Source organism: Gopherus flavomarginatus, chromosome 9 (assembly GCF_025201925.1).
Source record: "Gopherus flavomarginatus isolate rGopFla2 chromosome 9, rGopFla2.mat.asm, whole genome shotgun sequence".
NCBI lineage: Eukaryota > Metazoa > Chordata > Testudines > Testudinidae > Gopherus > Gopherus flavomarginatus.
In genome coordinates, this window is record NC_066625.1 from 33,128,213 (window position 1) to 33,140,519 (window position 12,307).

At 53.4% G+C, this 12,307-nt stretch overlaps 1 protein-coding gene across 2 annotated transcripts; it reads right to left on the reverse strand.

Annotated features, from left to right (window-relative positions):
* Window positions 1-6,104: 6,104 nt before the first annotated feature.
* Window positions 6,105-10,864, reverse strand: NUDT16L1 (nudix hydrolase 16 like 1). Of its 2 annotated transcripts, XM_050968442.1 has the most exons (3): window positions 10,629-10,864; window positions 8,427-8,687; window positions 6,105-7,226 (listed from the first exon to the last, which is right to left on the reverse strand). In XM_050968442.1, exons 1-3 carry the CDS (start codon window positions 10,827-10,829, stop codon window positions 6,810-6,812), a joined length of 879 nt encoding a protein of 292 aa, XP_050824399.1. In that variant the 5' UTR covers window positions 10,830-10,864; the 3' UTR covers window positions 6,105-6,809. The 2 variants fall into 2 exon arrangements, with proteins under 2 accessions (XP_050824399.1, XP_050824401.1); XM_050968444.1 differs by lacking the exon at window positions 8,427-8,687.
* Between the last annotated feature and the right edge of the window lie 1,443 nt (window positions 10,865-12,307).

Below are 12,307 nucleotides of genomic sequence, written 5' to 3' on the forward strand. Positions count from 1 at the left end.
GTGAGGAGGGGAGATCTAGACAGATCCATGCAGTGATCTTCACTCATTCAGACTGAGAATCAGCCCCCTCCCCCACCAGCTCTGCTTTGTTTTTGTGCATGTCAAGTCTTTTGGCTGGGGGGCCCTTCTCTTGCAAAGAAGTTGCCTTCCCAGGAGGAATGGAATCTCTGCAAATGTATGTGCATTCCCTGCTCTGCAGCCAGAGGCAGCCCACCCAGCAGGCTGGGCAGAATGACAGTCCTCTCCTCCTGACACTGAAATGTCTTAGATCCAGCTGGTAGCTGGTCTGGAGGTGACCGTTAAGCTGCTTAGAAGTGGGTTTTAGAAAGGGCTCCTCTGAGCCAAGCCTGTTTGCTTGGGTTGGGCTGACACCTCCTCAGAGCAGAACTTCTCAGCCTTGTTCTCCCATCACCTTGTTTTTTCTCTTGTTTCCCTGGCCCACCTGCCTGGTATGGATACCAGTGTGCTCTGTATTTTTTGAGGGGCGAAGAAGAGAAAGAACTGTTCCCTACGCTGATAAAATTTGCTAAAAGTTTCCATTGGATGATTAGGAAAGTTCTAACCCAGTATTCATTATGCACTCAGGTGCTGGGCCACACGGGATGTTAAAGGCTGCAGCCCTTGTGGGGCACATCCCTATGCGAATGGCAAGGGCAGCCTCCCTCTGAGCTGCCCAGCCCAGGTCTCCAGACTCTGGCTGATTTACAGCAGCCTGAGGTTTCCTCTCCCTTCAGTGCCCATCTGCATTCTAGCCAAGAAATGCCATCTTGCTTCCCCTGTTAGACCTGTGCTGTTGGTGGTATGGGAGCTAAGAGGGTGAGGAGACTTGAGACCTCTGAAATAGACTGGATCTGCCCTTCACTGGCAACCTGCTGTCTGAGCAGTTAGGAGTGGGTGCCGTGCAGCTTCCTCCTGATTGCTGAGCCTTGTACTGCTCCTGGTTGGGCCTGAGTGGAATCTTTCTAGTTGCTGTGGGCAGGATGTGGAGGAAATGTGGACAGCCTAGGACTGATGGGCTTTTCCTGGGGAGGGGAAGTTACCCTGTGGAACCTCCTTCTTCACTCTCCCTATACCCATGCATGTGTCCTAGTACTGCATTTGTACTTTGTGTGCACTAATGAAGCGGAGGGCCACATGGCTAAGTTAGCCTGCTCTTATACACACAGGAACCACAAGGGGGAGTGATCAGTCTGTTTGGGATGCAGCCACTGTATTTCTCTAGCTGCCAGTAAGATCACCAACAATCCTTCAGTTGTGAGGCTACCACAGAGGCACTCAGAGAGACTGGGTCTGATTGGCTTGAACTCCTATTATAGACCCTTCACAGAGAGGCCTTGCCATTCAGTTGTGTGACAGATGGCTTTATTCTCAACGTGTTTTTAGATGGGGCCTGTTGGTTCTTCCCACTGTAAATGAGTTGGGTCCCCAGTGGAAAAACCCCTGAGCACTCCCTTCTGTGTCAGTGAGATTTTCCCAGGCAGCACAGCCATTGACAATTTGCTTTGGCCCAGGCTTGAAACTGTTCCTGGTAATGCTGTATAGAGGCTCCCAGCTGTTAAATTACAGGGGTACCTACTCAAGCCCAGCTCCCTGCCCAAGCAGACTCAGCCAGATGCGCTGTTTGAGCTCCCAATCATGTATCCTACACTGTAGTATTTAGGACAGTGAATATACCAATGTAAATGACCCTTGATCTAGTGGCTCCTGGCAGATTCCATTTCCTCACCTCCAGAGAGGCTGTGGTTTCTCAAAGCAGCTTAACCTAATTTGCAGTAACTGGTTTTGTATTTTTTTCCCATATGTAGCTCATTTTTTAAAAGTATACACTTGTGCTTGAGGAGTTAGTTGCTGAACATGCTTCAGTGTGCAGTGGGTTTGTTTTCCTTGCACTTTACTATCTCTCTGAAATGGCTGTGCAATACAGAATCTTTTTTTCCTGTAGGCCTAGGTTTGAACTCTTCCAACTGTTTTTGTACCTGTGGCTGTTGTCCATTCTAACTCCCAATGCCCCAGCAATGAAGCACGTCCAGAGGAGCCAAGCTACTTCTCCTACCTGTGATGCCCCTTTATGAACTGTCCTCATTGCAAAGGCTTGTCAACCACACATCACCCTGTCACAACCCTCCTGCCCCCTGTATTTATTGAAGAGCATATTGCTGCCCCAGTCAGCCTGTCTCTCTAAATATCTTCAATTAAAATGATTTTTTCTTTTGTGATTCTCCTGCTTGCTTTCAACTGCTGCCCTTGCCAATGGCAAGGACATTAGTGTGCTCTATAAACACAGGTGACAAAAGCAAAAAGCAGCTGTTCTCCTTGGAGCACTGGGTAAGACAGCTGGGCCATCCTTCCAGACAAGGTTTGCCCCAGTCAGCCCTAGCAGGGAGCATGGCTGAGAGGCTTCCATGACCCTACTGCTGGAACAGTTGTTTCCCTTCAGAAAGTGGCTGGGGAGAGCCCTGCGCAGGGTCAGCACAGTCTTGCACACCTATGAATTTTGGTTGAAGTGACTTGTGCTACTTCCCCTTGACAGTGGCATGTGGTAGTGTTCTTGGCACTGTCAGGGCTCTCCGCAGAGCAGCACTTCTCTTCTCTCAGCATCAGGTCCACTTGCACCATTTTATCAGCAGGTCTCTCTCCTGGGGGTTCGTAAGATTCTTAGTTCACCCTCTTCTCACCCCTCCCTAACTCTTTCTGGCTGTCTGCATTAAGGGGGTTGTATTGACAGAAGCATCTCACCATTCCTGATCCAAGCACATCCCTTGGTGCTGCTGCCATTTTTGCACCTCCCCCTCATGTAGATTTAGGGGGGAAGGGGGGAGAAATGGCATCTTATGTGGAAGTCATACTACCCCCTTCCTGGGCAAGCATAACCCCAGCATCTAATCTCTCCAGCTCCATGGGGGCTGGCTGATGTAATACTTGATGTCACTTTATCTCAAGACCTTCCTATCTTCTCTGGTCCTGTCAGAGCTCATAGAGCCAATAGCCTTAAAGGACCTAGGGGAGCCTCCCTTGCTGACTACTTAACCAGCACAAGCATAATGGGAGGAGGCTTCTGCCTCTATTTCAGCCCCATTGTAGCTGTCACTGACCTCCAGTGAGGCCTCACCAGAGCAGTCTGTCTGAACTAACCAGATCCTGAGTGGCTGCCAGTTATCCTAGCCCCATAGCATTGGCATTACACAACCCTAGCAATGAATCTGGTAGGTTACAAGGACAGACTGATGAGGTGACACCTATCACTGTAGTGCATGGGGATGACATATGCTGCAGACAATGTCCAGGATTGTCAGTGATAAAGGTTAACAGACTTCCCTGAAACTACATACAGCTCTGCTGGGCTGTGGTAAGATGCTTTTTAAGGGTAACCTGACCTCTTTCCCAGTCTTCAGGGCAATCTAGTTAAGGGCCCCTGCTGTGACTTCAAGGGAGCTGGACCTAGCTCCTCTTGAAAATAGCAGTGGATTGGCTCTAGCAGAGATGGTTAACATCGCTCTGGGGAAACCATGGACTATTCCACATTTCCATTCTGGTTGACTGCCTCCAGGTGACTTTTTTTAATTCCAGCTGTCTCTAAGAAGCAGGCAAGGGGCAAAACATTGTTTTTCAGTGTTAGAAAAGTACAGATATTTTTGTGAAAGTTGCAGTCCCCCATCTTTATCTGTGAAAATCCACCCATGTTTGGCCACTTAAGCCTTTGGGAAAAGGAGCTTGCCCATGCTTTGTGACGACTTGCTAAAGTTTAACTGCAAAAATCTCCAGAGAAGTTGGTCCAATAAAATGTGACTCACCTTGTCTAATATCAGAGACAAACACTGGAGAGAAAAAAAATCTCCAAAAACTGTCTTTATAGTGCGTTTTCCCTCCCCTTCCAGCCCCTAATGTCAACCTGACTGCATGCACCAACCCTAAAGCCCCACTGAGCATGCTCAAGCCCAGGGCTATGGGAGCAAAGCCAAACTTTCCTTGTAATGGCTGTTCCTGGGTGCAATGGGGCTAGGTAGTAGAGAAGCTGTCTTTCCTGGGTGCTAGGTGCCATCCCCTGCCCCCTCTCGCTGGCAACCAGGCACTGTAAAGGGCAAAGCCATCCCACTGAAACACTGAAGTGACTAGCAGACCTGGGGTGCTGCAGAGGAGGGCTCAGGAGTAGATGGAACAAGGAGCCAGGGAGCAGAGACTGGGTCTGGAGACCAGGTGCCAGGGAGGAGGGAGGTGAAACCAGTGGGGAGGGCAGGAGAGGGAAAGGTGATCAGATGAGGAGCCTGGGAACCAGCAGAGTGTGGGGGAGATGAAGCTGATAAAGAGCCAGGTGCAGGGGGAGTACTGAGTGGCTGGCACAAGGAGCTGGGGGAAGCATGGAGGACAGATGGAATGAGAAGCTGGGGGAAATGGAGAATATGGGGCAGGAGGCAGAGTAGGGAATTAGAGGGAACCAACACTGACTGGACAAGGAGACTGGGAATAGGGAGAAGACAGTCTGGACAGGTGGGACAAGAACTTACTGGGCAAGGAGACGGGTCAGAAGCCTGAGGAGTAGAAACTGGAAGAAGTGGAGGGGCTGGTCAGCTCATCTCGGTGGCCCACCAGGTAACAGCTTGGTGCCATTTGGTGTGAGCCGTGGGATGCCCCAGGGGCAGGGGAGGGGGGGGCAACCCAGGGGATGGTCAGACTCTGGCTCTCAATCTAGAGGAAACCCATCTTCCACTCCAAGAGGGAGAGGGGGCAGGAGAAAGAGGGAGCAGAGAAGAGGATTAATGGGAAGAAAGTATCAGAGGGGTAGCTGTGTTAGTCTGGATCTGTGACAGCAGCAAAGAATCCTGTGGTACCTTATAGACTAACAAGGTGTTTTGGAGCATGAGCTTTCGTGGGTGAATACCCACTTTGTCGGATGCATCCAACGAAGTGGGTATTCACCCACGAAAGCTCATGCTCCAAAACGCCTTGTTAGTCTATAAGGTGCCACAGGATTCTTTGCTGCTTTAATGGGAAGGAAGTGAGGGCCCGGCCACTCTCGGGTTTGAAGCCTGCCTCAAGTATCCTGCTACAGCAATTTGAGCCATCAGGAAAAAGAGGGCTACGGAGACACGCCCACAGTGGGGAGCTAGTGTCTCAGTTTAGAGAACTCCCTTGGCTCAGAGTGATTGTTCAGTGACCAAAGCAAAGGGCTTGGTAGGAGTACCTGAAACATGGATAGGGCAGCACCAGGCTGCACCCTATGACCCTTGATAGGGCAAGGCTGGGCTGCAGGGCTGGGAGAATCTGCTGTAGGATGGTGCATAGAGAGCTGAAATTATCTCATCTGTTGAGCAGGAGGAGACAAAGCCAGGTGTGAATGAATGGAAATAACATGCCTGGCCACAGGAGGAGAAGGGGACCATCTGTTTGGTTCTCCTGTTGACAAGGAAAGCTCTGGATGCAACTCATGCCATCAGCAAGGATTTGGTAAATGGTTATGCAGAAGTGAAGGCAGCAATTCTTTGAAAATACCCAATTACAAGACATTGACAGTGGTTCGTGGCCACTGAGATAGCTCCAGACCATGCCCCCAAGACACAGGCACTGGCTGCGGCCAAAGCGGAGACCTGGGAACAGTTCCTAGCCATACTGGGAAAGGAATTCAGTATGTGGGTTCCAGCATGGCAACCACAGTCCAGCACAGACATGGTGATGTTGGCAGACCTATAGTGGTGATGCCTGGTGGATTTCCAAATAGGGACTGCTCCAGTTCCACCTAAGAGTTTGGAATTGAATAAGAGAACTAAGGTTGTGGCCCAGGGTGGACTAAAGGAAAAGGAGGTGAGAAATTTAAGGGTAAACTGAAAATGGCAAATCCAGTGGAAAAAGGAAAGGTGCCCATCAAGTGCTATTACTGTAGTCAGAGGGAGCACAAAGCCCAGGATCACCTTACAATGAAATCGAAAGTTACTCACTTCTTATGAGCCTGGCAACTCAGCAAAGGGAAGCTCCCAGCAGTCAAACGCTGGCTGCTCCATTCCATGTAGGTGCAGACACCAAGGTGTACAGCCACTCAAAGCGTGCTAGCGGGAATAGCTTTGCTCTCCAGTTTTTATTAGAAGAAAGAAAAGATCCCAACAGCAAACAAATACAGCAAAGCCATTTATTTCATTTTCCTGCTCCCCCAACTCTCCTTATGCAAAGCCACACGCTGCCTTTCTGCACCCCACAGCGGCACCTACAACTAAGCCACCTGGGAACTGCCACTAGCCAGGTAAGCTGCCACCTTCAACTCTTCCATGTGATAGCAAAGTCATGAAACCTGGGAACACTAGGAGCAGTCCTGCACTGTTCCTACAGGAGGCAGTTTCATTTCTGCACCTGGCATGGGGCTAGAGTGGGCAGACATGCCTCTTTTCAGTTGGGTCCACTTATTCCCCCATCCCTTCCCCAACACAGCTGTGACTGGGTTCACAACACTGCAGCAGGAGCCTAAAAACCCTCCTTGGAACAATTTTAAAAGTAACATTTCTGTTCATTAAAACAATACCTAAGCTGGGACATGAATGGAGCAGAGCATCCCTGTAAATTAAAGCATTCTAAGAGAGTCCTTGGGTAAGCACACGGACTCCAGAGGGGGGCAGTTAAGAGAGGTCTGGAAAGCTCGGTACTGTTTATGGGCCTTACAAAATATAGCTTTCCATTGCTTCAGGCAAATCTAATCCCATCACACCTGAGGAGCACTGAGGTGGAGTCACCTGGGCAGCATTTGCAGCCAGTGACTGTTTGGAAAGTTAGAAGTAAGTCTCTAGTCTCTTTGCCCATTTTTAACCAAGTCGGAAAAGAAAAATTCATCACTCTGCCATAGCCTCAGCCACTGGCTCAGCGGTGGGCTCTGCTGCTGGCTCAGCCATTGACACAGCTAAAGGCTGATTTGCCAACTCATTTGCTGGCTTAGCCACTATCTGATTGGCCGTCACAGCTGCCGTCACATTGGCCGTCACAGCTGCCGTCACAGCTGCTGTTGTCGTTGTCACATTGGCCGTCGTCACATTGGCCGTCACAGCTGCGGGCTCAGCTGCCGGTTTTTTTTGCTTCTGGGTGGCAGCCACCGCCTCTGCCAGCTTCTCCTCAGGCACCATATTCAAGACCTTCAGGGCAAAGAGCAGCTGGAATTTAGCAGTCCCGATGAAGGAGTTCCCCAGGAAGTTCGGCAGCCCACCCATTCGGTCCTTCTGGGTGTACAAGGGGACGCGGACCATTCCCATCACCTGCAACAGCACAAGCAATTCAGTAACAACAAACTGCGCTTTCAGCCCACCCTCCACACAAGCCCCACCAGCCACCCTGATCCATGAAGGTGCCATCCCTCACCAGACCACACCCCAGCACCCAGACCATGCATGCCCTCCCTATACCGGCCCCCTTCTCCAGGATGAGCACAGGTGCCACATCCAACACGCCCAACCCCCAGCATGAATACCACATCCCTGCCCATTACTCCATACCAAACCCAAGTGATGCCCCACATACCCTCTGCACAAGCACTCTAGCCCCAGTCTGACCACCCACCCTACCGACCCATCCCACCCCTGACACTTCTTCCCTCCAGCATACCACACCTTACCCATTGCTCCATCCCATCCCACCTTTCCCTACCACTCCCCACCACCACCACACCCCCAACAGCCCAGGTGTACCACCAACTGCCCCTAGGGATGACCTATGTTCTGGGTCTATGCCTTGCCCTTCATACCACTCTGCAAGAATGCTGTGGCTCCATGTCCCCCTCAACAGGTGCCACAACCCAGGGTCACATTTAGTGCACACGCAGCATCGCTCCTGGCAGATCACAGCATCGTACCCAGGCTGTACAAAGAGTCCTCCACCATCTGTGTTCTACATCAGGGGCATTAGATGACCTGGCACAAGCTCACCAACCCTGCCAGAGAATCCTGTAGCACCAGATTCCCCAGAAAGAAATTCATGTCTCTTTCTCTGACTTCTTACCAACTGATGTGCAATCCAAGCTGGGCCTAATACCTTGTTGATTAAAGCAAGGCACTGCCACACAGAAGATCACAGTTCCAGTCACAGACAACACATCCAGACCTCGCGTGATGCCCACCAGAGCTGAGGGTTACTTAAAGTTCACCCAATCCCCATGTCAAAGGTATTATCTTTATGACTGAAAAGCAATCAGAACCTCCCCTTCAAAGTGCAGCACAAAGCCCTCCCTATGCTACCACCTCCTTGCCAACTCCCCAGTGAAGGGCCAGGACTCACACCTAGGGACTACCATGTGGCAGTGCATAGCACTCGCCAGTTGCCATTTGTAGCTGTTAAATGCGGTGCATTCCCCTGCCCAGCTGCAATGGATAGCAGCCCAGCAGGCCTAGTGAGGGAAGTTTCATTTCCCGATGATGTGAAGTCTCAGAGCTTCCAGACACCTCCCCCTCTGAATACCCCACCTCCAGCCCGTGGTCCCGGGAATGCACCGCGCAGATCTCGATGGTGTGCAGCTCCTCCAGGGTCAGCTGCCTGGCGTAGAAGTGCGCCACCACGCGATGTGGCCCCTCTGTCAGGTGCGAGCACAGATAATCAGCTTCCGTCAGGCGCACACAGCCCAAACCCAAGCCCAGCACCCGATTCAGACCATCCTCCAGGGACCAGTAACGGCGATCCACGAACCCCCCAGGAAAGCCCAGTAGTCCGTCAAATCGCATCTGCATCTGCAATAGAGGCGCATTACGTTAATGGGGCACAGTACATAGCCTCAGGGACGCTGTGGGAGAGGAGAGGGTACCCCCAGCCAAGAGCTGGACACTTACCACCACAGGAAGCCTCTCCAAGACAAAGGGGCCAAACCATGTGAGGCACAAGACAGTCTATACCCTAATCAGAGAGGTTTGAGGCTTTATTGTACCCCTTTTCCATTGCCCCATTTGCGTCAGCACAATATTAGCTTCTTTTTTTAATTGCCTTTGTGAAGGAAAACTTAAAACCTGACCCAGTGCTGGGCTGTCAGACAGTTTTTGTAGCTGATAAGTGTAAACTGCCCCACTCATCTCATTAGGAAATAAAAGTGCTGAAGGCCAAACAGCTCTTTCACTACAATCATTTTTAGGAGAAAATCTTGCTGCCTTGGTATTTGAGTAGTTTGATACTGTCAGTTTTGCCTACCCCTCCAATTTTTACCTAGTGGTAGCCCCAGAAAGCCGATTCCTATTTCTCTGCAGGATGAAGCCGAGCCTCAAGCAGGTCGCCTTCTTATGAGATACCCAGAGAATGACAAAACAGTACTGGGGAATCCTGACACATCAATACTGCACCATATGGACAGCCTAAAAGGGAAACCCATCAGCCTAGTGCCACTGTTGGAGTCAGGTGACCAAGCAGTCAGCACCAAGGCTTGACAAGCGTACCAGGCACTTCACAGCCAGAGGACCAAGCCTACCAACCACAGATACACAGAAAAAACAGACACTGGTGAGCTCAAGGGGCACATTCAGTCCCCACCTCCTAGCTACTGTCCAGGAGCAGAATGCCAGTTTCGGAGCTCCATGTTTTGGATCAGCCTCAGATAGTGGATGGTTAAAAAATGTGAAGCTCCAGCCTCTGTACCTGCAGGAAGGGAGATGCAGCTCTCCTCTGCAGGCTGCTGTGAAGGGGGCATTTCTGCTGCTCTGCTCCTCCCCTACACCTGGGTTTTAATCCTTCTCAGTGACTACCTCGGGGCTCTGCTCAGCCCTTCCCAAGGTGCAGCCGAGTGAAACAGACATGACTGTTCTCAGTTTCAATGTCACTTACAGCACTGTGGAGAGCAACAGCAAAACCCACCAGTCTTGTTCAATTCACTTTGTTCTTGTTCAGCAAAACCCTGTGCGACAGCAGAGGCAATGGAACACCCCATCTGCAAACTCTGGCAGACAGCATAGCAGAGGTTCACGTCTGCAAAGCCATCCTCACAGCCATAAGGGCCATATAACAATATGGTAAGACATATGCACACACACAGCCCCTCTCTATGAATTAAAGGGTCTTTTCTGCAGCAGCTGCCAGCATAGAATCCACAGGCCTAGGGCGACCCTGCTAAACACGCTGGGATGGCTAGTGGTGCCTAGGGGCAGAGGGTTAGCCGCTGTCCTGGGGCGAGGCACGGCCAGGCAGGGTAGAACTAGCAGATCTGTGTTTGGGCAGCGACAGGCAGCCCGCAGGGAGTTGGTGCAGTAGCCCGGGGAAGGCCACAGCCCTAGCCCTGAGCGGGGGTCACAGCTCGCCATCCCGCCAAGGGGACTCATGAGTCCCGCACCCTGAAGGCCGAGGCGGTTCCCCGCTCCCCACCGCAGGCCCCAATCGCCACCCAACCAGGCCCAGCTTCCCGCTCCCGACCCCAGCCCTCGCCCAACCGGACCCGCCCCAGGCCCTACCCCGAACCCAGGCCCTACCCCAGACCCCCACGTCGCCCAACCGGACCCGCCCCAGGCCCTACCCCAAACCCAGGCCCTACCCCAGACCCCCACGTCACCCAACCGGACCCGCCCCAGGCCTTACCCCAGACCCCCAAGTCGCCCAACCGGACCGGCCCCAGGCCCTACCCCAGACCCAGCCCCAAGCCCGGCTCCCCACCTCCCGGGCCCCGCCCCACGGAACCCGCCCGAGGCCCCGCTGACCAGCACGGCGTAGCGCAGCGGGATGCGCCCGAAGAGCATGCCCGGGTTGGGCGCGTACAGCATGGCGTGGCACGAGTGGCTCCAGCCGGGCCCGAGCCGCATGGCCTCGTAGCGGCTCAGCGGCTTCAGCTCGGTCACGCCGGGCACCGAGAGGGAGGGCAACAGCCCCGCCGCGCCCGCGCTCCCCGTCAGAGCCGCCATCACCACACGGAGCTGCGACCAGAGAGAGGCCAGCCCTGCTGTGTGAGCTGACCTATCACAGCGCTGAGGGGCGGAGCCACACCTGTAAGAGCCAATCACCGAGCCCGATGTTCGCATCCAGCCAATCACAATACGGCGTGTGACATCAATGCAACAGCCATCACCCAATCCGGCCAATGCCATTCCCAGGAGGCGGGCACTGTAATGCCATTAGTGGCCCTAGTAGCCAATCAGATCAAAGCTGTGGGCAGCGAGGCGCGGCCGCGCGGCATGCTGGGTTCGGGCCAGGGCGGACAGGGGCGCTAGACTGCCAGGCGCAACTGACCAGAACCCCCTTCCCGGGGGAGGGGGCGGGGCTACTTAGCTCCGCCCTCCCATGACCGCTGGCTGCTACCCACAGTCGTGATTGGCTGCTGGGACCAAGAGGTAGGGCAGTGAGGAAAGGCAGCGGGGGGCGGGCACTCAATGATCTCGCGGGCCTGTTAGCAGCGAGTGCGCCTGGCTGGAGGAGCTGGGGGAGGAATTTGGGGCTCTGTGACTAGGGTGACCAGATAGCAAGTGTGAAAAATCGGGACGGGGGTGGGGGGTAAATAGGAGCCTATATAAGAAAAAGACCCAAAAATCAGGACTGTCCCTATAAAATCAGGACATCTGATCACCCTAACTGTGACCATGGGCTGGGGGGGGGGGCGGCCCTGTGACCCCAGGTGGGAGGGGGTTGGGGGCCATACCGTGACCCTGGGTGGGAGGGGCTGAGGGGGCTGCACTGTGACCTCAGGCAGGAGGCGATGTGGGGGCTGCACTGTGATCCTTGCCGAGAGGCGCTGGGGGGAAGGGCACACTGTGATCCACGGGGCCTGTGCGGTGGTTGGGGGGAGTAGCTGGATGGAGAAAACTGGGTCTTGGGGGGGAGTCCTCGAGGTCTGGCCACTAAGCTACATTATACTGTTCAGCCATTAGGTGGCTCTGCATGTAACATATCCTACGCTCCGCGCAGCCGTCCCTGGCAAAGCATTAGGGACGAGCACATGTGAGGTGGGAGCGAGCTCTGTAGCCAGCGTCTACATCAGTATACGTGACAGACGTGAGGCAAGATGGGAATTTGGGACTGCAGCTGGGTTTGGAGGGCTGGCCTCCCTCTCCCCAGATCCCTCTTCCGGCCCAGCACATCACTCCTGTTGTGCAGCTTGGACAACACTGTGCAGATGCTGGGGTGTGGGTGTCTGCTCCTGGCTGGGGATTTCAGAGGGAGCACGGTGGCCTTGGCTGGAGGATTACGCTCCCACCCCCTCACGCTCCCCCGAGCTTCAGTTACTGCAAAGTTGAGGTGGGAAAGCTCCAGCCATCCTGTTCACCCCGCCGTGGGGCTGGCCTGTTTGCTCACATTGTGGTACTGGAAGGGGATGACTAGAGCTTCCTGTTCTAACTGGACAGGCTCCTTTCTCTGCAGTAGGTATCAAAAAGTTGTGGGCGGAGGA

What these genes read in the sequence shown, in the direction of transcription:
- NUDT16L1 (XM_050968442.1), bottom strand. Translation starts at nt 10,829, where the DNA reads ATGGCGGCTCTGACGGGGAGCGCGGGCGCGGCGGGGCTGTTGCCCTCC. An exon ending in CGCTGCGCTACGCCGTGCTG is followed by an intron (nt 8,688 to 10,628) that starts GTCAGCGGGGCC and finishes CCTCTATTGCAG; the next exon opens with ATGCAGATGCGATTTGACGG. An exon ending in CCCGGGACCACGGGCTGGAG is followed by an intron (nt 7,227 to 8,426) that starts GTGGGGTATTCA and finishes GTGCTGTTGCAG; the next exon opens with GTGATGGGAATGGTCCGCGT.